The following is a 27,399-nucleotide window of genomic DNA, read 5'->3' as shown; positions in this document are numbered from 1 at the left end:
CAATATAAACAAGGCAGGATCATATTCCAGTGTATAGCCAAGTTTTAGAACTTTCTGGTTCTTAGACATAAATTACATAATTTATATAAAAGGGATACTTTTTGCAAAAGGGTCTCAGGGGCATTCAACTCTTTATGCCCAGATTTCTGGTAGGCCATAACAAATACATAATTAAGCAAAATGTACAAAATTTAAACTTCTCCAAATTCTTAGAGTGTATAAGGGAGCCGGACGTCTGCACGGCTCCCTGTGATTTCCGGTGGGTGCTGCACGCCGTTGTCCCCTGCTTCTGGCTGACACACACATACACACACACACACACACACTCAATCATCACATCTAGCGTTAAAGAATGCTTCCGGCCGCAGGGAAAGATGGGAGGAAGTCACGTCTGTCCGAAGGTCCTGTAAGCAAGCCTTGCGCTCCACTGCATAGCCTCTCAGGATTCTGCCGGCGAGAAGAAATCGGTGTCGCTGGATATGGTATGTGTGCGATCCGATGTTTGTGTGTGAGATCTGATTGTGTATGTGTATGTGAGATCTGATGTATGCGGGTGTGCGATCCACTGCAGGGCCTCCCGCTCGACATCTAGTGAGTGTAATTGCGGGGTGCCCGCTGTCTATAATGAAGTGTTCTGCAGTATCTGTAACTTTTTTAACTGCATGGGTACTTCATTATTGAACTGCGATTAGGGCTTATTTTCGGGGGTATGGCTTATATTTAAGCCTTGCTCCGAAAATGCTGAAAATCACTGCTAGGGCTTATTTTTGGAAAAACACGGTAGTTGCACAAATTTACTGTAATTTCCACTAATTGACATGATGCACGTGTTCTTGTAAACTGAAAGCACTGTGCAATAACAGGCCTCACTGGTTCATTCTTTCCATTCCCAGTTTTCAAATATAATATGCATGTACTTTGTAGCATGATCTTTTCTATCTAAAAATGAAATCTACTGGAAAAATATGGTATATTACATCTGTAATGTCACCTACCTGGAAAAAGAAAAAAGCTTGTCCAAACCAATAGTGCATTATGGTGATCTGAGCTGCATCAAACTTCAGTATTTTCCAGATGAACATAGTGAGAATACTCTGGATGAGGAGACAGAATACCAGAACCACAAGGTTGTGTGGTCGAAATAAAAGTGCTGCAAGAAGGATTAATCCACTGTATACTTCCCATAATCCCACAGTCTTTGCTTTAAAATCTGTGCACATAACGTGAGCTTTCAACAAGTCTTTAATTCCAGTTATAAGAATCCCAAGTACAAATATGTAGACAAAACGCGCTTCTGTGATTCCCCTGTAAAAAAAAATAATATATATATATATAAAATCATTTTGATAATAAAAATATGGTCATATTTTACATTAATATAGAAATACTTTAATTACATAATCAAGCACTTTTTCTTATAAAATTTCTATTTTTCAAAACATTTTTTACACTATGGCACTACGACCCCATGATCACTGTGGCTGAGCTCCAGAGATGCAGTAGGGAGATGGGAGAAAGTTCCACTAAGTCAACTATCACTGCAGCCCTCCACCAGTCGGGCGTTTATGGCAGAGTGGCCTGACGGATCCTCTCCTCAGTGCAAGACACATGAAAGTCCGCATACCACATAGATTTTGCAAAAAAAACACATGAAAGACTCCCAGACTATGAGACATAAGATTCTGCGGTCTGATGAAACGAAGATAGAACTTTTTGGTAATAATTCTAAGCGGCATGTGTGGAGAAAACCAGGCACTGCTCATCACCTGCCCAATAAAATCCAAACAGTGAAATATGGTGGTGGCAGCATCATGCTATGGGGGTGTGTTTCAGCTGCAAGGACAGGACGACTGGTTGGAATTGAAGGAAAGATAAATGTGGCTAATTACAAAGGTAGCCAGAAAGAAAACCTCTTCCAGAATGCTCTGGACCTCACACTTGGCCAAAGGATCACCTTCCAACAAGACAATGACCCTAACACACAGCTAAAATAACAAAGGAGTGGCTTCAGAACAACTCTGACCATTCTTGACTGGCCCAGCCAGAGCCCTGACCTAAACCCAATTGAGCATCTCTGGAGAAACGTGAAAATGGCTGTCCACCAACGTTCACCATCCAACCTGAGGGAACTGGAGAGGATCTGCATGGAGGATCCCCAAATCCAGGAGTGAAAAACTTGTTGCATCATTCCCAAGAAGATTCATGGCTGTACTAGCTCAAAAGGGTGCGTCTACTCAATACTGAGCAAAGGATCTGAATCGGATATGACCATGTGATATTTCAGTTTTTCTTGTTTAATAAATTTGGAAAAATTTCTAAATTTCTGTTTTTTTTTCTGTCAAGATGAGGTGCAGAGTGTACATTGATGAGAAAAAAAAATGAACTTTTTTGAATTTACCAAATGGCTGCAATGAAACAAAGAGTGAAAAATTTAAAGGGGCTGAATACTTTCCATACCCACTGTAGATAGAGGTAGTGTGTAATAGACTATTCCATACAGGATAGTTTATCTGCTGAGATTTAATTATAAATTGATCCAACAAAAATTATAAACAAAATGCAAATATCTAAATTAGTGTGATTTACCTAGTGGGAAGTGCATATAGAGACCATACAGATGATAAAAGTATATCCCATAAAGAGTAACCTTGTATAGTAAAGGGGTGTTCACTAAAGAACCATCATTGTGGGTCAGCATCATGGGAGTAGTAGCACAGATAGAGAACATACAGGTGGTGAGAGTATGTCTCATATAAAGTAACCTAATATAATAAGAGGATGTTAATCAGCAAGAATCAGCAAAACCATTAGTACATGCGCTTATCATCTCCCGCCTCGACTACTGCAACTGCCTGCTCTCTAGCCTCCTCTCCAACACTTTTGCACCCCTCCAATCTATCCTGAACTCTGCAGCCCGCTTAATCCAGCTCTCCACTCGCTATTCCCCAGCCTCACCACTCTGCCAATCTCTTCACTGGCTTCCCATTGCCCAAAGACTCCAGTTCAAAGCATTAACCATGACCTACAAAGCCATCCACAACCTGTCTCCTCTTTACATCTGTGACCTAGTCTCCCGATACCTACCTGCACGCAACCTCAGATCCTCACAAGATTTCCTTCTCTACTCCTCTCTTATCTCCTCTTCTCACAATCGCATACAAGATTGCTCCCGTGCCTCCCCCATACTCTAGAACGTTCTACCCCAGCATATCAGACTCTCTCCTACCGTGAAAAGCTTTAAGAGGAACCTGAAGACCCACCTCTTCTGACAAGCCTACAGCCTACAATAACCCTCAGTCCAGTACACCACTGCGCAATCAGCTCTGTCCTCACCTATTGTACCCTCACCCATTCCCTGTAGACTGTGAGCCCTTGTGGGCAGGGTCCTCTCTCCTCCTGTACCAGTCTGTTTTGTACTGGTAATGATTGTTGTACTAGTTTTTATGTTTACCCTTTTTCACTTGTAAAGCACCATGGAATTAATGGCGCTATAATAATAAATAATAATAATTAACTACAAAAATGTCGTTATAGATCAGCTAGAGAATAATAGTACATACCAGGGACCCTAGGGATGCTCCCAACGCGTGTTTTGCCATCTTTCTACTACCCGCTGCTCACCGCCCTTGTGTGCTCATCTCAGGCCTCCGCTCCTCAGCTCAGCAGAGTGTAGTATACAGCAGAATACAGCGGTGCGTGGTATACTGAGGAGCACGGTAAACACGGGCATGCGTGCAGCAGAGCATTACGGGTGGGAAGGCGTGCGGCAGAGCATTGCGGGCAGGCGTACGGCAGAGCATTGCGAGCGTGCGGCAGAGGATTGCGGGCGAGCGTGCGGCAGAGGATTGCGGGCGAGCGTGCGGCAGAGGATTGCAGGCGGGCGTGCAGCAGAGGATTGCTGTCGGGCGTGCGGCAGAGCATTGCGAGCGGGCGGCAGAGCATTGCGGGCGGGCGTGCGGAAGAGCATTGCGAGTGGGCGGGCGTTAGAAAATTGCGGGTGGACGTGCAGCAGAGCATTGCGGGCGGCAGGCAGAGCATTACGGGCGTGCGTGCAGCAGAGCATTGCAGGCGGGCATGCGGCAGAGCATTGCGGGTGGGCGGCAGAGCTTTACGGGTGGGTGTGAGGCAGAGCATTGCAGGCGGGCGTGCGGCAGAGCATTGCGGTCGGGCATACGGCAGAGCATTGCGGGCGTGCGGCAGAGCATTGCAGGTGGCAGGGCATTGCAGGCGGCAGAGCATTGCAGGCGGCAGAGCATTGTGGGCGGGAGTGCCTGTGGCAGAGCATTGCAGGCGGCCGTGCATGCAGCAGAGCACTGCGGGCATGCTTGCAGCAGAACATTGCAGGCGGGCGTGCGGCGGACGATTACTGGTGGGCGTGCGTGCGGCAGAGCATTGCAGCTGTCCTTGGTGGCACTTTAGACATTAGAATCACTTTGTGGTCACCAACACAATGGTTCTGCACTGTGATGCTAAACTTCCTCCTCCCTTATCCTTTTGGAAACACCTAGATTGGGAGAGGGAGCTGTGACATAAGACACATGAGAGCAGATTCCACCCACTTTTACTGCAATTGTAATGTGAACTAGTTCTACAGTAGGATTTCAGCAGCTGCTCCCCCTAGTGTTTAAGAGTGGAAAATATCAAACTTTTTTTTATTTATATATATATATATATATATATATATATATATATATATATATATTTTGCTCAATTAAAAGCAAATAATACTTAAACAAAATATTAATACTTTTTCAGTTATTGAAATACATTTTTTTTTGGACATCACCTTCCCTTTAAGTTTATTAGATATTAAAAATGCAAGCTCAGACAAAACAATTACAATACTAAGAACAACAGGTATATGTGACAGGAGAAAGAAATCCGTAGATGATCCCTGTAATATACTGTAACCTCCCTCCTATGCACTACCTGACAGCAAAGGTCGGCACCCTAAATTTTTAATATACTGCCCCCGCTCACTGTTGACTATCCCTTAACTGCCCTATAACACCCTCACAGAAAAAGTCATAATACAGTGCCAGTGTCTAGAATACATAGAGTGCATAAAGAGAAAAGTGCAAAGAGTGCTTATATTTATCAGGCTAGATATTGTCAGGAACGTCATAGAATGATACTTATCATGCCATCAATGGTGCATGTCCTGCCTCAATGTGTTTCCCCCACTGGTTCATCAGGAGGCTAATCAATGCTTGTGTTAACCAGATATATGACGATAAGGGACTGCAGTCAAGCTTAAAGGCCCAGTCACACACAACGACTTACCAGCGATCTCGAAAACGATGCGACCTGATAGGGATCGCAGGTAAGTCGCTGGGAGGTCGCAGGTAAAGGTACTGTCACACATAACGAGATCGCTAGCGAGATCGCAGCTGAGTCACCGTTTTGGTGACGCAGTAGTGATCCCGTTAGCGATCTCGTTATGTGTGACACCTACCAGCGATCAGGCCCCTGCTGTGAGGTCGCCGGTCGTTGCAGAATGGTCCAGGTCATTTTCTTCAAAGGCGATGTCCTGCTGGGCAGGACACATCGCTGTGTTTGACACTGTGTGACAGGGTCACAGTGACTGCTGAGATCGTTATACAGGTCGCTACTGCGACCTGTATTGTTCCTGCATCACTGGTAAGATCTGACTGTGTGACATCTCACCTGCGACCTCCCAGCGACTTACCTGCGATCCCTATCAGGTCGCATCGTTTTCGGGATCGCTGGTAAGTCGTTGTGTGTGACTGGGCCTTAAGATGTCACACAGTCAGATCTTACTAGTGATGCCGGAACAATACAGGTCACAGTAGCGACCTGTATAACGATCTCAGCAGTCACTGTGACCCTGTCACACAGTGTCAAACACAGCGATGTGTCCTGCCCAGCAGGACATCACCTTTGAAGAAAATGGCCTGGACCATTCTGCAACGACTAGAGATCTCACAGCAGGGGCCTGATTGCTGGTAGGTGTCACACATAACGAGATCGCTAACGGGATCGCTACTGCAGCACGGAAACTGTGACTCAGCTGCGATCTCACTAGCGATCTCGTTATGTGTGACGGTACCTTAAGTCCTTTTAAATAATACACAATAATCACAATCTCTTATGAATGCTGGCTTGAAGCCGGTATTTACAGGAGAATTGTAATAACAGACACAGTAGTCATCAGCAGACTGACTGCCAGCTGTCATTACAACCTGATGGGAGCGCAGATTGAAGCAATCCCTGCCAGCGCATGGTAAGTCCCACTGTCAGAGATTGACAGTGGAATTTAACAGGTTAACAGTACATCATATGTCATGAAGGGGATATAGACCCTATCCTACAAATAAAATGTAATTAAAATGAGTACATTGTCAGTGTGTTATTTTACAGTATAATAACCCCCTTATACTTACTTTGTGATTTCTTTAGTATTTTGTTGCCAAGGATACAAAACATGGCCTAAAGCAGCTCGGTAACAATAGACCCCCAGCAATCCAAATACCAGCGCTACTTTAGACACAAATGAGCATTTTCCATGAATCAAAATGTAGACCATCACGAGGCAGATTCCTACCAAAAATGATAGTTCAGCCTTGTGTTCAGAGCTGCAAATATAAAGGAGAGAGGAATCAGAAAAGACTATCAACTAAACCACAATCTTTTGTTGGTACAGGAAATGATTATGCCAACCTTAAATCCCTTCCTACCGCAGCCAATTTTCACATTTTACCCTCATCTTTATCCAACAGTGAGAAGCCTTTTATTTTGCTATCGACAAAATTATGAGTTTGTTTTTTGCAGGAGGCGTTGAAATTTTGCTTGAAACCTGTAATTTTATCTTACAAAGTAAAGTAAAATAAAAACCAACTGCTGAGAAAGTGTAAAAATGAGGCAATTCAGCAATTTCTTGGGGAACTTTGGTTCCACAATGGTCATCTTACTAGGTCATTTTTATCACACAGATTTTCCAGGTAAGCACGATTACAGTGGTACCAAACTTGTATACTTTTTATATTGCTTATTTTTCCCTCAATAGACCTTTGGGAAAGCTTGTATTTAGCATGGAAACTGTAGTTTTTATTGATCCAATTTTGAAATACATTACATGAACATATATATTTTTTTTTTTTAAATATTTCTTAATATTCTATTTTTAAAATGAGAAAAGGGAAAAAAGGGGCGTGTTAGACTTCTTTTCTGTTTGTGTGTTTGGTGTGACCCTGACCTAAGAGTAAAGGGTACTTCACATGCTGCGACATCGTTAGCGATCTCATTAGCAATGCGAAATTCTAGATTGCAAGTGCGATCTTTTGAGATCGCACATAGGTCATTTGACACATGTGCGATCTCGAAAGATCGCACTTGCGATCTAGAATTTCACATCGCTAACGAGATCTCTAGCGATGTCGCAGCATGTAAAGTAGCCTTAAGTAAATTTACTTTTATTTTTAACCCTTCATAGCTTTTTTTTTTTTTTTTTTTAATAAGAATATATGCGAACCTACTAATGATGAGCGAGCGTGCTCGGCACTGCTTGTTATTAGATCGAGCACCGGGGTGCTTGAATACTCACGAAGCTCCACCAAGTAGGACAGGTGCTCGGATGTTTCGTCCATGAAACAACGACAAAAACACACAGGCATGCTTCACTGAATGATGTGTGCAGGCAACCCAGGGAGAGCCATTCAAAGTCTCTGAATGGCTGCTCTCACTGGGGGGCTACAGCAAAGTTTTTGAATGTAGCGTGTTCAAAGAAAAGAAAAAAACCCACACCCAGTGTCCTTCCTTCCCCTGGAAATGCTGTTTATGGCTGGCTATATGTGGGCAGAGAGTTGAACTGCCCAATCAGTGACTTCCATTATACTTGTTACTCGAGTTCAGCCCTTTCAGAGCATCTGACCTGCTTGACTCGAGGACCCAGCACCCAATTATTTTAGTGCTCGTCCATCTCTAGTACCTACACTTTTTTTTTTTTAATATGACATAAGGCCTGAAATACCCCGCAGATTGCTGGAGACTGGGTCCTTAAACCCCAATTGATCTGTGAAAACACTTGTCACATGTGCACAGCTTAGGAAGCAGAGCGCTCTGCTCCAGCACATAGCATGGACTCAATAGTAACTCTTTGAGCCAGTACACTGTTCTCTATGTACGCTCCTACAGGAGTAAAACACTTCTGCTTCCAGAGCAGCACACGTGACAATTGTTTTGAGCAGTCAGTGGGGTCTCAAGACTGGGACATCCACTGATCTACATGACATTTGAGACCTTGTCACATGAGAAGAAAAAATTATGTGTAATGGGTTTTTGTAAATATATATTCGTGCTACTTACTAGCAGAGAAAATTTTAATTTATAAAAAAAATCACCTCAATAGTATTAATATTAAATAGTATAGTTGAATGGCAGCTGATTGTAATACTTTCTTATTCAATTTAAATAGGAGACTGCTGCAAATATAGAGGCCTAGTAACCCATCAATCAGTCAGATGCTTTGTTATTCATGGGAAACAAATCACAATCCATTGTGCATTGCATATCCGATGTCCAACAACCCAATAATGAGGAGTTACAGTGTACACTAGAGAAGCTAGACAGAAAATACAATATTGTATAGTTACCTTGTCAACCAGTGGCCAAAATCAGATCGATGTATCCACTGAATTCCAGTCTGATTTAGGGGACGTAATAACCGACAACATATGAGGATAACACCAGGACTCGTCAATGCAATCCATTTTTCATTGTCTTTAATGAAGCGTTCTAAAATTGTTGACCGCATTTCTCTTATCTCCTTTTTGTTGGTATCATACATTTCATTTATGCAAACATTTCCTTGTGGCTCATGGCCCAAGTCTGTAAGGCTCGTATTAGATCTTTTTCTTACAAGAAAGTATTTTCTACACATTTCTTGAGTTAAAGCCAAACACAGAGTATTGACAAGGAAATACCAGGTCTGATGTTCCTCCTCAATAAAGCTACTTGACCCCATACTTAAAACATGTCCAAGTGTCCCCACCAACAGAAGAAGGTCTAGTTCTGACCATGTTGACATGTTGGAGTTTGCTTTCTGAAAAATATATGATCATCACAGAGGTTAAACAAAGAACGGTTGTAAGATTCTGCAGAGAACATGCACAAAATACCAAACAAAACAAAAAATTGTAAAAAGTTAATTGTAACATGTTATGTTCAACTAGAACTAAAATCTAATCCAATAACAATAAAATTAGTATTTAATTCAACTCTAAGCTGTAAAGTATACTTTGCTCCACAGAGAGGTTGTCTCAACATCACTAATGGTTAAAATTAGTGTTTGTAAAACTAGCAAAGTACCTCTTTTAACTCCGCAGTGATGGAGCCAATTTTGACGTTCATGACCAGGCCAAATTTTAGAAATCTGACCACTGTCACTTTATGATGTAATAACTCTCGAACACTTCAACGGATGACGGTGATTCTGAGACTATATTTTTGCAACATATTGTAATTTAAGTTCGTGGTAAATTTGCAGTTTTCAAGCTTTCAATTTTTATATCTGTAAACCAGTTAGCCAGGCTATACAAAATAAACAATAAATCCCATTTCCCACGTCTACTTTACATCATCATCATTTTTCAAAATTAGGAAGTCAGAAGGGTTAAAAAGTTTACCAGCAATCTCTCATTTTTTTCAAGAAATGTACAAAACCCATTTCTTTAAAGGACCTATTCAGATTTAAATAGACTTTTAGGAAGATTCCAATAAATAGGCCTCTCAGAAAGACACAATTTTAAAAACCACACCCCTTAAATGCAGTACTTCTAAACTGCTGTCAGGAAAAAGTATCAACCCTTTAGGTATTACACAGGAATTAATGCAAAGTGTAAAAAAAAAGTGTAATTTTTACTCTAAAATATTGCTTTAGCCCCAATTTTTTCACTTTGCCAGATAGCATGACAAAACGGACCCAAATTCATCACTCAGTTTCTTCTGAGAGTGCGAATACCCCTCATGTAGTGAAAAAGTTCTGTTTGGACAAACGGCTGGGCTTGCTACAGAAGGAGCAATACAAAGGATGACACAAATTTGGCTTGGCTGAAATAGATTGTAGGCACCATGTCACATTTGCAGAGATACCTAAACAGGAGTAAACCCTCACAAGTGACCCTATTTTGTAAACTGGACACCTCAAGGATTTTATCCAGTGCTATAGTGAGCATTTTGAACCCACAGGTACTTCACAGAGTTTGATATCATTACTTTGTCATTCTGATAATTTTATTTTTTTTTTTCTTCACAAAAATGTTACTTTAGCCCCAAATATTTCACTTTTGCAAGACATAACATGAAAATGTGAACCCTAAAAGACCATTAACCACTTTTTTATAAGCACGGTGATACTCTACATATAGTCACAAAGTTGTGTTTGGACAATTGGTAGGGCTCGGAACGAAAAGACCCCTACCAATTTATTTGAATTTTGAATCATAAATTTGGCTGAAATAGATTGTGGGCACCGTGTCACATTTGCAGGGCCCCTAAAGTACAAAAACATCAGAAATCCCCACAAATGACCCCATTTTGAAAACTAGACCTATAAATGAATTTATTTAGGGGTGTGTTGAGCATTTTGAACCCACAGGTGCATCACAAAACGTTTTAAAATGTGAATGTGAAAACAACAGTTATTTTTTTTCCGCAAAAATGTTGTTTTAGCCCTAAATTTGTAATTTTGGCAATGTATAATAGGAGAAATTTCGGCCCCATAATTTGTTATGCAATTTCTCCCAAACACGATGATACGTGGTCAAAATGTGGTCAAAATGTGCTACATGTGGTAAAAAACTACTGATTGGCCACATAACAAAAATCAGAAAGCAAACAGCGCTATTTTCTTTTTGGAATGCAAATTTGGAAACAGTGAAACATTTACATACCCCATAAAGTTCCAAAAAATGCTGAAACACCCAAATGTGACCCTATTTGGCAAACTAAACCCCATAATAAATTAATCTATTGATGTGGTGAGCATTTTTAAGTCTCAAACTACACAGAATTTTATAAGATTGGGCCGTGAAAATGAAAAGCAGCGTTTTTAAAGTAGAATTTTACTTTAGCCTCAAAGTTTTAATTCACACAATGGATAACAGGACAAAACGGACAGGACAATGTGTTATGCAATTTTTAATGAACGTGGCAGTACCACACATATAGTTGTACACAACTGTTTGAGCGCATGGCGGGGATCAGATGGGAAGGAGCATGCCTTTGTGTTTAGAACGCAGATTGCATTTGAATAAATTGTGGGCTCAGTTAGCCGAGCCCCTGAGGTGCAAAATCAGCAAGAACCCTCACAAGTGACATTATATCCTGGAAACTTCACTATTTAAAGAATTCATCTAGAGGTATAGTGAGTATTTGGAACCCACAGGTGCCTCACCAAATTTCATAACATTGGGATGTGGAAATATAACATTTTAGTGGTAAAATTATAATTTTTGTATTTGCTGCAAATTTGTCAGTTACACAAGGAAACTGACAAGTTAAAAAGTGAAACTGGACCCCACAATTTATTGAGCAATTTCTCTCAAATGCGGATCTGCTCTATATGTTATCAGAAACTATTGATGACATATAGAACATGATAACTCACTGTGAGCTTCAGGCAGAGAACAACTGAGCCACAGCAATGAGCGGTGACGTCACTCAGGTTATTTGCGGTCACAGCTAGAGGTTCCCACTTTCCTCCGCCAGTGAACGCAGGTAACCGGACCTCTGGTGACCTCATTGAACTGAGTCACCCTCAGGTGAGATCACTCCATTCAATGAAGTCAGGTAACCTGCGATCATAGATAGAGGATTGTGGGAACCACCAGCTGTGACCACAAATAAACTGAGTGCTGTCAAAGCGCATCGAGCGGCTCAGTCTGTCTGACGCTCACAGGAGGCAGTCATATTCTAATCCCCCTCGCTGTCATTTCAGATGTAGCAGATGATCTATGATTAAGAGTGTGTATAAGCACGAAACGCATAAGATGGCTTTTTATGTTATCCAAATTGATTTTTTACATGTTTAATTGAATAAACTTAATCGATTTAATCATGGGTTGCCCCTAAACCTTTTTTGTTCTCTTTGACGCTATTTACCTGTTGGCCAGACAGATGGGGCACCCGGGAGTAATTGACAATCTATTGCAACTTCACACCATCATCTCTTTGTACTCACTCATTACAGTGAATTATCCATTGGGAATTTTGTCTGAATCATGTTTTTCAGAAATTTACACGTTATTCCCGATGTGTGCGCTCAGAGTAGACAAAATGTGAATAATTATCAAAATATTGGTCCCAGTATCAAAAGTAAAAACACCAATAAAGTATGTATCAAAGGATTGGAGGTATATCATGTAATCCTCCAAAAGAAAGGAGCAAAAATTCCAATATAAAACAATTATTTTTATTGATATACATTAAAAGTAGAAAAATAGATAAAACATAAGATTTTTTACAGCATAAATAGGAGGACCATAAAGCATATCTAACAATGAGCCCCACAAAATGTTACCGCAATGATAATAGGATTATATCAACTTGTATATAATCTAATATATAAAGCTGAATATGTGTATGTGTATGTGTGTGTGTGTGTGTGTTTGTGTGTGTGTGTTTGTGTGTGTGTCCAGGATTGGCATCTGCACTGTCGCAGCTACAGCCACAAAATTTTGCACACTCACACGTCTGGACCCTGAAAGCGTCATAGGCTATGTTATGAGGTGAAATTTTAACCCCGCGTGTTCCAATTTACCAATCAATTTTGCCCCTATCTACATAATGGGGAAAAGTGAAACGAAAAGTGCATTCGCACCGTCGCATTTACAATCACGAAATTTTGCACAGACACCTCATGTGACCCAGGGAACGTTGTAGACTATGTTTTGACAGTAAAATTTAACCCCACACTTTACAGTTACTCTCCAAAAAACATGCCTCCATTAAAGTAAATGGAGCCTGGAACTACAGGTTATTAGTAGGAGCTGTGATTGGTTGCTATAGGAACAAAATACATTCATAGTATAAGAAGCTTATATGTGAGGTAATAAGATGTCGGTGGGGAGACGGATAGAGAGAGACAGAGAGACTGACAGAGACAGAAAGGGAAAGAGACAGAGATAGAGACAGACAGGGAAAGAGACAGAGACAGACCTGGAAAGAGACAGACCTGCAAAGAGACAGATGGGGAAAGAGACAGACAGACATGCAGACAGGGACAGAGACAGGCAGACAGAGAAAGAGACAGCCAGAGAGACAGACAAAGATAGATGGGGAAAGACACAGACCTTGATATAGACAGACGGGGAAAGAGACAGAGAAATAGAGACAGACAAGGAAAGAGACAGACAGAGACAGGCAGACAGGGAAAGAGACAGACAGGAAAAACCACAAAGAGAAGGGGAGACAGACGGGGAAAGAGACAGACCTGGAAAGAGACAGATGGGAAAAGAAACAGAGAGATAGAGACATACAAAGAAAGAGACAGACAGAGACAGGCAGATGGGGAAAAAGACAGACGGGGAAAGAGACAGACGGGGAAAGAGGCAGACGGGGAAAGAGGCAGACGGGGAAAGAGGCAGACGGGGAAAGAGGCAGACGGGGAAAGAGGCAGACGGGGAAAGAGGCAGACGGGGAAAGAGGCAGACGGGGAAAGAGGCAGACGGGGAAAGAGGCAGACGGGGAAAGAGGCAGACGGGGAAAGAGGCAGACGGGGAAAGAGGCAGACGGGGAAAGAGACAGACCCGGAAAGAGACAGACCCGGAAAGAGACAGACCCGGAAAGAGACAGACCCGGAAAGAGACAGACCCGGAAAGAGACAGACCCGGAAAGAGACAGACGGAGCACATTACTTGGCCAATTTAGTTAAATCTGTGTGGAATATTTGTGGTGTTGAAATATATGTTGTGAAATGCTTCTATCAGCTTAGTTTTTGCCTTTTAATAATTATATTTCTATTTGTTTTGTGGTTTTTGTGTGCACAATACATTTTTGTTAATACATTGTATTTTGTTAACAGCAATTATTAACCCGGGCGAAGCCGAGTAGTACAGCTAGTAATTAATAAAAACTCAAATACAGGCAGCTCCATCAAGGAACTTCCTCACTAAAGTGCAAAGTGAAGTACAACAAGTCAAATTCTATAAAGTGCTCTTGTGCATAAATTATAATTGAGCTAATAGAGGAAATATCTGATAAAAATGGAAGGTATTTAATTTTAATATGTAAAATTAACAATGTGACTTACACCTTAGTGAATATATATGCACCCAACACCTATCAGATCCCTTTTCTCAACAAATTGACCACTTTATTGAGAGGAAAACAAAAAGGGAAACTATTGTTGTTTGGAGATTTTAACATAATTCCCAATGGAGCCCTAGACACTACATCAAAGACACGAATACTTCGACCAACACTCTACAACTGGATAGAAAAAGAAGATTTGTTGGACACCTTCAGGTGTTTAAAAAACCTCCTCCAAAAAATATACCTTTTACTCCGATTCACATAAAACTTTTTCCAGAATAGATTTGGTAATTAAATAAACTATACACCTTACACAAATTTAAATCAACAGAAATTGGCATAAGGACATGGTCAGACTATGTGCCAATTACCTTTGAAATAAACGAAAAATTTCCTTACAATTCCAAAAGGGTTTAGAGATGCAATTCTCATATACTAAGAAATGGAGAATATAAGAAAAAAATAGAAACATCGCTAAAAAATTATTTTGTTGACAATGACATCAATGAAACGTCCATAAATACCTTATGGAATGCACACAAAGCATTCATAAGGGGTATCTTAATTCAGCTAAACATAAGAGAAAGAAGAAAAAACTTGGAAAAGATAAAAAATTTAAATAAAGACATAAAACAGCTAGAACGCCGTCAAATAGTAGATCCAACTAAAAACTTTGACTCGGAATCGTTAGAACTAAGGATTAAACTAAGAACTTGTCTAAATGAGGATTATAATAGAGTTATCAATGCTAGCAAAACAAATTTTTACCATTCCATCAACAAACCAAGCAAACAGGATGGCAAAAATAAAACAACAAAGGGTTAAAAATAGAATTCTCTCCATACACAATAAGCAAGGACAATTATGCAAACATCCAGCGGACATTGCTGATGCCTTAGCTGAATAGTACTATAACTTGTATAATTTAAAAGACTGCAATGAACAAAATCAACTTACACCCTATCTAATAGATTCCTTTTTGGATAAAATTAATCTACCAAAAATAGAGAAATTTGACTTAGATACATTACACAACCCCATCACAAACAAAGAAATAGAAGATATTATTAAACAACTTAAAAGTGAAAAATCCCCAGGCCCAGATGGACTAAATAATGAATACTATATCTTCTTTCAAGACACCTTAACACCATACCTAACTAGTCTTACCAACAGTTTATCAACAAATAATTATATACCAGAAGAAATGTTAGAAGCAAACATAATACTGTTACAAAAAAATAAAAAGAACCCACTAGATATATCAAATTACAGACCGATTTCATTAATAAACACTGATACAAAAATAATCTCACAAATAATTGCAAACAGAATTCAAACAATAATTCCAAAATTAATAAACAAAGATCAAGTTGGATTTATAAAAAACAGACAAGCTTCTGACGCTACGAGAAAACTTATTAATTTGATTAGTCATATAAATAAAGAAAAAACGTCTTCTTTGCTCCTTTCATTGGATGCTGAGAAGCAGTTTGACAGAATCCACTGGAATTATCTGAAAGCTACCTTACAAAAATTCGGATTTGAAAAAAAAATAAAAAATCTGATCTCCATACTCTATTCTAACCCTTCTGCTCAAATTTATGTTAATAATTACCTTTCTAGAAAATTCCCCATCTAACGGTACAAGGCAGGGCTGTCCTTTATCCCCACTTTTATTTGCATTAATGATGGAGCCATTAGAATAATTCATAAGGATAAACGATAAGGTTTAGGCCCTAGGCACACTAGAAAAAGGAATTTTCTTAAGAAAATTCCGCAAGCTCTGAAAGATTTACGCACCCGCGGAAAAAAACGCAAAAAAAACCCGCATGCGTTTTATTGCGGTTTTGGTGTGGTTTTACCGCAGGATGGTACATGTGTCTTAATGCATTCAATGCAATAAAGCACATTGAAAAAAAAGAAAAAAAAAAGTATATAGCGTAGCATACTATAAATATTACCTAGAGCCCTTACTTATTGATTAACCGCCAATATTTTTCCAGGTTTCCACTGTTGTACATTGGACATTGTCCTTGTGCTCTACTCATTCTATTCACCACTTCACTGTCCTTCATCTGCAGAACACAGGTAATCTCTATATGTACTGTACGGCAACACTAGGTTTACTTCACTATGCCTATATTCTAATATACACATTCTCCCCTTTTTCCTTTCATTCCTCAGGTCCTATATTGATCCAATAATCATCATTCAGGATACCTGAGTCCTATCAGCATTTCCTGACCTTTTTAACCCCTTTTTATTTATATGAAATAAACATTTATTTTAAACAACTTTACATTTGTCTACCTTGATTTTATAATTGCTCCCCAGTATATCAATTTGTTTAAATTCATCTACCTAGTGTATTCAACTAACCCCTGCCAGTTAGCGCGGTAGCTATACCTTTTTACTCTTGTTAGTGTTTATCACTCCCGGACAGGTTATTCACGGACCCTGCCTACTACCTGCACTTTTCCTGACAACTCTCCAACTTTTCTGGTTTGGCAAATAGGTCAATAGGTGGTACCTAAAAACCTATCCCCTATCCGGCAATACCCAACCAGTCACACAACTCCTTGATTGTGAGCGCTAGTGTCCCTGAAAGTTTTAATGTTGTGTTTCTGTCAGGGAAGAGTGTTTTGGGTTGCAAAGCCAGCAAGGGCTCGGAGAAATCCAGGGAGCTGCAGAGTCTCCTGAGGCTCTGGACTGTCAGCAGGTGCCACTGAACACAGCAGACACACACAGCAGATCGCAAACACACACAGATCGCAGACACACACAGCAGATCGAAGACACACATAGTCGATCACAGACACACACAGCAGATCGCAGACACACACAGACGATCGCAGACACACACAGCCGATCGCACACACAGGTGATCGCACACACAGCCGATCACACACACAGCCGATCGCACACACACCACACATCACTACCAGCACTTCTGGCCACAGGGAATGATGACAGCAAGTCACGTGTCCCGCCGCAGGTCCTGTTCGTTGTGCTCCACCGCACTGCCTCTAAGGATTCTGCCGGCGAAAATCGGTGTCGCTGGATGAGGTGAGTGTATATGCGATCCGATGTGTGTGTGAGCCGATGTTTGTGTGTACGATCTGATTATGTGTGCGATCTAATGTTTGTGTGTGAGATTGGATGTTTGTGTATGAGATCTGTTGTGTGTGTGTGTGAGATCGAATGTTTGTGTGTGAGATTTGATTGTGTGTGTGAGAGCTGATGTTTGTGGGTGTGCGATCACTGCAGGTCCTGCCGCTCAGCGTCGGGTGAGTGATTGCGGGGTGCCGCTGTCTATAATGAAGTGTCCTGCAGTATCTGTATCTTTTTTAGTTGCATGGACACTTCATTATTGATCCGCGACTAGGGCTTATTTTTTGGAAAAACACGGTATTATTATTTATTTATAGAGCACCATTAATTCCATGGTGCTGTACATGAGAAGGGGGTTACATACAGAATACATATACAAGTTACAGTAGACAGACTAGTACAGAGGGAAGAGGGCCCTGCCCTTGCGGGCTTACATTCTATGGGATTTTGGGGAGGAGACAGTAGGTGGGGTGTAGATTGGGCGGCAGCTTCGCACGGTGGTCGGGCGGCAGCTCCGCACGGTGGTTGGGGTGGCAGCTCCGCACGGTGGTTGGGGCGGCAGCTCCGCACGGTGGTTGGGGCGGCAGCTCCGCACGGTGGTTGGGGCGGCAGCGCCGCACGGTGGTTGGGGCGGCAGCTCCGCACGGTGGTTGGGGTGGCAGCTCCGCACGGTGGTCGGGCGGCAGCTCCGCATGGTGGTCCGCACGGTGGTCGGGCGGCAGCTCCGCACGGTGGTCGGGCGGCAGCTCCGCACGGTGGTCGGGCGGCAGCTCCGCACGGTGGTCGGGCGGCAGCTCGGCACGGTGGTCGGGCGGCAGCTCTGCATGGTGGTCAGGCGGCAGCTCTGCATGGTCGTCGGGCGGCAGCTCCACACGGTGGTGAAGCAGTGAGGTCATTGTAGATTATAGGCATTTCTGAACAGATGAGTTTTCAGGTTCCATTTGAAGCTTGCAAGGGTAGCAGATAGTCTGACGTGTTGAGGCAGCGAGTTCCAGGAGACTGGGGATGCTCGGGAGAAGTCTTGGAGTCAGTTGCGTGAGCAGCGAATGAGAGAGGAGGAGAGAAGGAGATCTTGGGAGGACCGGAGGTGACGTGTTGGAGTGTAGTGGGAGATTAGTTCAGAGATATACGGAGGACACAGATTATGCACAGCTTTGTAGGTCAGTGTTAGAAGTTTGAATTGGATACGGTGGAAGATTGGGAGCCAGTGGAGGGACTTGCAAAGAGGAGAAGCGGGGTGGCATTGAGGAGAGAGGTGAATCAGTCGGGAAGCAGAGTTAAGGATGGACTGGAGAGGGGCGAGCATGTTAGCAGGGAGGCCACAGAGGAGGATGTTACACACAATATATATATATATATATATATATACACACACACACACACACACTCATACATACAATTATACAAAGGTCCATATATGCACACGCAGCCACACAAAAAAAAAAAAAAAGACAACTATAAATAATTTATCCACTATTGTTCCAAAAATGAAATCACAATGAGGTAATCTTCATCCTGATAAATACAATAGTGCTGGAATAAATAATGTTCATAAAGATTTGTCCTTAATCACACCTGTACTATTGATAGTAGCAAGGAGATGTAAGAACCTTAATGATACATTGGTTCACAGTTATTATGATCCAGATAAACTTAACAGACGAACTATAGCTGAATCGGATCAAGCTTTCTTCCCCTGCGGGCTTTGCAAAGCATGTGCCAATTTTTTAAGACCAAGACCTTTACAAACTTTGCCGGATGAAAAAAGTTTTTCATTAAAAAACATCTCTCTTGCTCTTCTAAAGGGGTAATCTACTTGGTAGAGAGTCCCTGCAAAAAAACTATATGTGGGGCTTACCACTCGAGAACTTAAAGTTAGAGTGCGTGAACGCTGTAGAGATATAGAAAAGGCCAAAACTACGGATGAAGTGGCTCAATTGAAAACATTACCCAGGCATTTTAAAAAATTCCACAATAGCAATTCCCGCCTTCTCAAGGTTAAGGCTATTGATTAAGTGGCCTTGGGCATTAGGGGAGGAGACTTAGGTCAAATTCTAGCTAGGATTGAGAGTAGATGGAATTATCGGTTGGGCACTCTCAGTCCCCAAAGACTTAATGAAACAATGGGGTTCAGTACGTTTCTATACCTCTTAGCATCTATAATGTTGGTATTTTATTATAGTCTTGGTGGGGTGGGAATTGGTTTGTCCAGGGTTTTATTTTTTGCATTATTGGTTTTAATATTAATTTTATTTTTCTTTATTTTAGTATATTTATTTTTGTCACATGTGATTAAGGACCAATCTTTATGGACATTATTTATTCCAGCATTCTTGTATTTATCAGGATGAAGATTACCTCATTGTGATATCATTTTTGGAACAGTAGTGGATGAATTATTTATAATTGTTTTTTTTGTGAATGTGTGTGTGGTTGTGGGTGCATATATGGACCTGTGTATGATTGTATGTATGTATATATATATATATATATATATATATATATATATATATATATATATATATATATATAATATATATACACACATACATACACACTACAGTTCAAATGTTTGGGGTCGTCCAGGCAATTTTATCTTTTCCAAGAAAAATCATACTTTTATTTATGAAATGAGTTATATAATGAATAGAAAATATAGTCCAGACATTGACTAGGTTAGAAATAATGATTTTTACTTAAAACAATAATTGTCTCCTTCAAACTTTTTTGTCAAAGAATGCTCCAGTTGTAGCATTTCTAGCTTTGCAGACCTTTAGCATTCTAGCTGATAATTTGTTGAGGTAATCTGGAGATATCTCACCCCCATGCTTCCAGAAACCCCTCCCACAACTTGGATAGGCTTCATAGGCAATTTTTGTGTACCATACGGTCAAGCTGCTCCCACAACAGCTCAATAGGGTTGAGATCTGGTGACTGGGCTGGCCACTCCATTACAGATAGAATACCAGCTGCTTGCTTCTTCCCTAAATACTTCATGCATAATTTAGAGGTGTGCTTTGGGTCATTGTCCTGTTGTAGGATAAAATTGGCTCTAATCAAGCACTGTCCACAGGGTACGGCATGGCATTGCAAAATTGAGTGATAGCCTTCCTTATTCAAAATCCCTTTTACATTGTACAAATCTCCCACTTTACCAGCACCAAAGCAACCTCAGACCATCACATTACCTCCACCATGCTTGACAGATGGCGTCAGGCACTCTTCCAGAATCTTTTCAGTAGTTATGCATCTCACAAATGTTATTTTGTGTGATCCAAACACCTCAAACTTCGATTCGACAGTCCATAACACTTTTTTTCAATCTTCCTCTGTCCAATGTCTGTGTTCTTTTGCCCATATTAATATTTTCCTTTTATTAGCCAGTCTCAGATATGGCTTTTTCTTTGCCACTCTGCCCTGAAGGCCAGCATCCCGGAGTCACCTCTTCACTGTACACAATGACACTGGTGTTTTGCGGGTACTATTTAATGAAGCTGCCAGTTGAGGACCTGTGAGGCGTTGATTTCTCAAACTAGAGACTCTAATGTACTTGTCTTATTGCTCAGTTGTGCAGCAGGGTCTCCCACTTCTCTTTCTACTCTGGCTAGAGCCTGTTTGTGCTCTCATCTGAAGGGAGTAGTACACACCGTTGTAGGAAATATTCAGTTTCTTGGCAATTTCTCTCATGGAATATCCTTCATTTCTAAGAACAAGAATAGACTGTCGAGTTTCACATGAAAGTTCTATTTTTCTGGCCATTTTGAGAGCTTAATGGAACCAACAAATGTAATACTTCAGATTCTCAACTAGCTCAAAAGGTCAGTTTTATAGCTTCTCTAATCAGCAAAACTGTTTTCAGCTCCATTAACATACTTGCACAAGGGTTTTCAAGGGATTTCTAAACATCCATTAGCCTTCTAACACAGTTAGCAAACACAATGTACCATTAGAACACTGGAGTGGGGGTTGCTAGAAATGGGCCTCTATACACCAATGTAGATATTGCATTCAAAACCAGACGTTTGCCGCTAGAATAGTCATTTACAACATTAACAATGTATAGAGTGTATTTCTGTCTAATTAAATGTTAGCTTCATTGAAAAAAATGTGCTTTTCTATCAAAAATAAGGAAATATCTAAGTGACCCTAACTTTTGAACTGTAACACAATGTATAGATGCATAAACATATATCATTAAAAAAAATGATGTAGCGTTCCATGGTATTTTTGATTCTCAGCGCATATAAAGAGAACGGCTGCGGGCTGCCACCCCCATCTGCCTGGCTTTACCAAAGCTGGCAATCAAAATACAGGAAGCCCATTAATTAATTAATTAATTAAAATAATAATAATAAAAAAATGCGTGGGCTCCCACTATATTTTGATCACCAGTCAGGTAAAACCAGGCAGCTGGGGGTTGGATATATATATATATATATATATATATATATATATATATATACATATATATATACATATACATACAGTGCCTACAAGTAGTATTCAACCCCCTGCAGATTTAGCAGGTTTACACATTCGGAATTAACTTGGCATTGTGAAATTTGGACTGTAGATCAGCCTGGAAGTGTGAAATGCACTGCAGCAAAAAAGAATGTTATTTCTTTTTTTTTTTTATAAGTTTTAAGTATTAAGAAGTATTTCAGGCACAAAGAACAATGAGCTTCACATGTTTGGATTAATTATCTCTTTTTCCAGCCTTTTCTGACTAATTAAGACCCTCCCCAAACTTGTGAACAGCACTCATACTTGGTCAACATGGGAAAGACAAAGGAGCATTCCAAGGCCATCAGAGACAAGATCGTGGAGGGTCACAAGGCTGGAAAGCGGTACAAAACCCTTTCCAAGGAGTTGGGCCTACCTGTCTCCACTGTTGGGAGCATCATCCGGAAGTGGAAGGCTTATGTAACTACTGTTAGCCTTCCACCGCCTGGACAGCCTTTGAAAGTTTCCACCCGTGCAGAGGCCAGGTTTGTCCGAAAAGTCAAGGCTAACAAGGAAGGAGCTCCGGGAAGATCTCATGGCAGTGGGGACATTGGTTTCAGTCAATATCACAAGTAACGTACTCCACCGCAATGGTCTCCGTTCCAGACAAGCCCGTAAGGTACCTTTACTTTCAAAGCGTCATGTCAAGGCTCGTCTATAGTTTGCTCATGATCACTTGGAGGACTCTGAGACAGACGGGTTCAAGGTTCTCTGGTCTGATGAGACCAAGATCGAGATCTTTGGTGACAACCACACACGTGACGTTTGGAGACTGGATGGCACTGCATACGACCCCAAGAATACCATCCCTACAGTCAAGCATGGTGGTGGCAGCATCATGCTGTGGGGCGGTTTCTCAGCCAAGGGGCCTGGCCATCTGGTCCGCATCCATGGGAAGATGGATAGCACGGCCTACCTGGAGATTTTGGCCAAGAACCTCCACTCCTCCATCAAGGATCTTAAGATGGGTCGTCATTTCATCTTCCAACAAGACAACGTCCCAAAGCACACAGCCAAGAAAACCAAGGCCTGGTTCAAGAGGGAAAAAATAAAGGTGTTGCAGTGGCCTAGTCAGTCTCCTGACCTTAACCCAATTGAAAACTTGTGGAAGGAGCTCAAGATTAAAGTCCACATGAGACACCCAAAGAACCTAGATAACTTGGAGAAGATCTGCATGAAGGAGTGGGCCAAGATAACTCCAGAGACCTGTGCCGGCCTGATCAGGTCTTATAAAAGACGATTATTAGCTGTAATTGCAAACAAGGGTTATTCCACAAAATATTAAACCTAGGGGTTGAATAATAATTGACCCACACTTTTATGTTGAAAATTTATTAAAATTTAACTGAGCAACATAACTTGTTGGTTTGTAATATTTATGCATCTGTTAATAAATCCTGCTCTTGTTTGAAGTTTGCAGGCTCTAACTTATTTGCATCTTATAAAACCCGCTAAATCTGCAGGGGGTTGAATACTACTTGTAGGCACTGTATATATATATATATATATATATATATATATATATATATATACACATATATATGTTATTTATTAATAATTGTATTAGTATGTTTAATTCATTAAATACATATTCATACACTAATCATCACAGCATTATTCATTTTTGACCAATCTTTTACAAATATATTAACAATATTTCACATTATTTTAATTTTTTATCTCTTAATTAATTTATTTTTCACAAGTTCACCCACATTTAACATCACTTTAATATATTTAATATATTTCACGTAATTCTTTATATTATAATAATAGGGTATACATAACAATACACAACAGTATATACTGTGTTATAACTGCATATTTTTTTTTTCCTATTTGCTGTCACCTTTTTTATCTTCTTCTTTGCATCTCTTTCATCCATTAGCACTATGTTGCGGGCTTTGCGCTTGCGCAGCAGGTGCCCTTCTCAGACTCCTGCTGGGAGCATTTGCAGCACAGACTGCGCTGTCATTGTTTTAATTAAGGATGACATGCAGTCTGCGTTCCACCGCCGCCCGGCAGGAAGTCTCCTTTCATCAACGTCACGCTGTGACGTAAGCACCGCATATGCCCGCAATTAATGCTGGATTGCTTCATTGGTGCTATGTACCTATTACAACTCTGCGCCCTTTTCACCCTGACACCCCCCCTAGAAGCAGAGCGAAACCTATACGTCGGGGTGTGACGACTGAGGCACTCTGTACTTTATCCAGGTAATTACTGTAGGCTATGATTGACACACATTATGCCCATTTTGGGCGTTGTGGCTGCTTATATATGATATAATCTATGCATAAACATTATTGCACTATACACTTTATCATATTGTGGACATCTGATCTCACTACATAGCCTTTTTCCTGTTCTTTCAGCATCTGTTATATTAAGATGGACAATTGTGTCTTATTTATAAATTACTGCAGTAGACACTTTATGCAATAACAATCCATAATAGGAATTATTGACACTTGTTTAGTCTCTATTTATATATAATATTGGGGTTTAATTTATTATCACTATAATATAGGCTATTTCACATCATATTGCATATATTAATTTATGCACAGGAGCACTTTATAGAATTTGACTATTGTTGTACTTCATTTTGCACTTTAGTGAGGAATTTCTTTGATGGAATAGCTTGTATTTATGAGTTTTTATTAATTATTATATACAAGTTGATATAATCCTATTTATCATTGCGGTAACATTTTGTGCTGCTCATTGTTAGATACTGTATGCTTTATGGTCCTCCTATTTATGCTGTAATAATCTCATATTTTATCTATTTTTCTACTTTTAATGTTCATCAATAAAAATAATTGTTTAAGATTGGAATTTTTGCTCCTATATTTTGGAGGATTACATGATATACCTCCAATCCTTTGATACATAGATAAAATGTGAGCCACACCTTACTACGATCTTTGAGAGGCAGAATAAACAAATCAACAGTTGAAGAATTGGCTGTATTTGTTTTTTACGCCATTCATCTTGCGGTGTAAGTGATCAGGCGGCTTCAATTTTTCAGGTCAATAGGATTACAACAATGCCAGATTTATATAGGTTTGGCCAATATTGCACTAAAAAACACTTTTTTTTTTTTTACAAAATAAAGGTTTTTGGCATCATCAAATTTTGAAGGATAGGATCCTGGTGATGGGAATACCCCTATAAAAGGGGTTAAACAAAAATATCCTGTAAAACGTATAGGAATTGCAACCATTTTTCTTTAAAGCCTCCTCATTTCAGGGGTTCAAAAGTAGTCGGACAAATAACCTTTACTATAAATAAAATGTTACTTTTTAATAGTCTGTAAAAAATCCTTTGCAGGCTATGACTGCCTGAAATCTAGATACCATGGACATCACCAAATGCTGAGCTTTCTCCTGTGTGATGCTTTGCCAGTAGTGATGGGCGAACCCCCCAATGTTTATGTTCGGTAGCCTCGCCCGAACGTTTTGTAAACTTCGAGTTCAGGTTCTAAGATAACGCAAACTTGTGTCCGAACAACGAATTTGGACTTTACAGTTATGGGATGGGGCAGGGAAGGCTGTAAAATAAAGAATATAATTAATAATAAACATTGTCATTATACTTACAGGTCCCGCGACGCGTCCTGCAGACTCTGTCTCCCAGCCGCTTCTGCTTCCGATCATTGCTGTGCCACCGTGTAACCACCACTGACTTACAGGACCTTCCATGACATCATAGCCATGTGACCAGTCTGCTGTGAATGTTTTACAGACATTGGGTTACAGACTGGTCACATGGCTATGACGTCATGGAAGGTCCTGTACGTCAGATGTAGCAGAGCTGAAATGCTCGCCCACCTTTGTAGTAGGTTGGAGGTTTGTTTTTTTTTAATAATAAAGATTGAGTACTAAATGTCTTCTGTTTTATTTCTAATAAAATATTTTTTCTCTGTGTTGCTGTTTTATTTTACTGTTAAAATAACAGACAATCACAGATGCTGTCACAGAGTGGGCGTCTGTGATTGGAGTAACCTGAAACCAGTCCATATATTCTAGCATCTAGACTGTATGGGCAGATTCCAGGTTACTATAACAGCCAATGACAGATGCCCATTCTGCGTGACAGCGTCTGTGATTGGCAGTTGGGTCCCTCACACATATAGTAATGTAAAAATAAATTAATTAAAAAAAAATGATGTAGCGCTCCATGGTATTTTTGATTCTCAGCACAGATAAAGCGGACGGCTATGGGCTGCCAACCCTATGTGCCTGGCAACCAAAATATAGGAAGCCCGTTAATTTTTTTTTAATTATTTAAAATAATAATAAGAAAAAATGCATTCGCTCCCGCCGTATTTTGATCACCAGTTAGGTAAAGAAAGGCAGCTGGAGGCTGGGATTCTCAGCGTGGTAAGGCTCAAGCGTTCTGTGTCCCCCACGCTAAAAACCGCAGTCCGCAGCCGCCCATGGGAATGGCGCATGTTTCTTAGCGTCATTTCCAGGCGCTTTACCAGGCTCATCCAGCAACCCTGATGGCGGTGGCATGCTGAGTAATAAAGGGGTTAATACCAGCTTTGTATTCTCAGCTGGTATTAAGCCCAAAATTCATGGTGTGACGCAAAACTAGACATGGCCACCATTAATTTCTAGTAAACAGTAAAAAAAAAACCAAAAAAAACAAAACAGAAATTTTGTTTTTATTAGAAATAAAACAAAAAAATTTAGAGACTTCATCTTTATTATAAAAAAAATATCCTTAGTCGACAGTCCCCAGGTAGAGCCAATGTCAGCTCTGCTTCATCACTCTGTACAGCCAAGTGTCTCTTGAGCGAGAAGCAGGTAGAGCAATGTCACCACTGCTTCATCACTCTGTACAGACAAGTGTCTCTACAGGGAGAGAAACAAGGAGTGCAATGTCACCACTGCTTTATCGCTCTGTACAGACAAGCGTCTCTACAGAGAGAAGCAGGGAGAGCCATGTCAGCTCTGCTTCATCGCGCTGTACAGACATATATAGAGCGAGAAGCAGGGAGAACCATGTCAGCCTGCTTCTCGCAGGGAGAGCCTGCAATAAGCAGGCTCACACTGGGGGTATGATTCACTTGCGTATGACTCGTGCGAGTCTCACATTGCATCACCCCGCACGGCCTGACACTCTTAAGACAGGGGGCGGCTCAGCTGCATGGAATTAAATGCAGCTGACCCGCTCCTGTTGGGAGAGTGTGCACCGTGTCAGGTGATGCGATGCGAGACTCGCACAGTGACAGTCAAAGTTCAAATCAAGTTATGAGCCATGAACTGGGGTGAACCCTGACGTCACCGCAAACAAGGCCGCAAACAGCCGAAGACTGCAGAGTAACGAGCAGTGCAATGAATAATCCCCGGAAATTAACAGGACCTTCCATGATGTCATAGCCATGTGACCAGTGTGTAAGTCAATGTCTGTACAACATTTACACCAGACTGGTCACATAGCTATGATGTCATGGAAGGTCCTTTAGTCAGTCGTGGTTACCCGGGGGCACAGCAATGA

General features: G+C 40.8%; 1 protein-coding gene across 7 annotated transcripts in view; it reads right to left on the bottom strand.

Moving 5' to 3' along the window:
- The window catches only part of PIGG (phosphatidylinositol glycan anchor biosynthesis class G (EMM blood group)), a 686,115-nt gene that overhangs the window by 4,555 nt on the left and 654,161 nt on the right, over positions 1–27,399 (bottom strand). For all 7 annotated transcript variants that reach the window (XM_075352634.1, XM_075352635.1, XM_075352632.1 and 4 more), the window contains 3 exons: positions 8,613–9,061; positions 6,405–6,596; positions 996–1,305 (listed from right to left, as the gene is read on the bottom strand). In XM_075352634.1, the coding sequence (XP_075208749.1) occupies positions 996–1,305; positions 6,405–6,596; positions 8,613–9,061 (951 nt within the window). The remainder of the gene's footprint in view (positions 1–995; positions 1,306–6,404; positions 6,597–8,612; positions 9,062–27,399) is intronic.

This window comes from Anomaloglossus baeobatrachus, chromosome 1 (genome assembly GCF_048569485.1).
Source record: "Anomaloglossus baeobatrachus isolate aAnoBae1 chromosome 1, aAnoBae1.hap1, whole genome shotgun sequence".
NCBI lineage: Eukaryota > Metazoa > Chordata > Amphibia > Anura > Aromobatidae > Anomaloglossus > Anomaloglossus baeobatrachus.
This window is presented reverse-complemented; position numbering and strand designations above follow the sequence as displayed.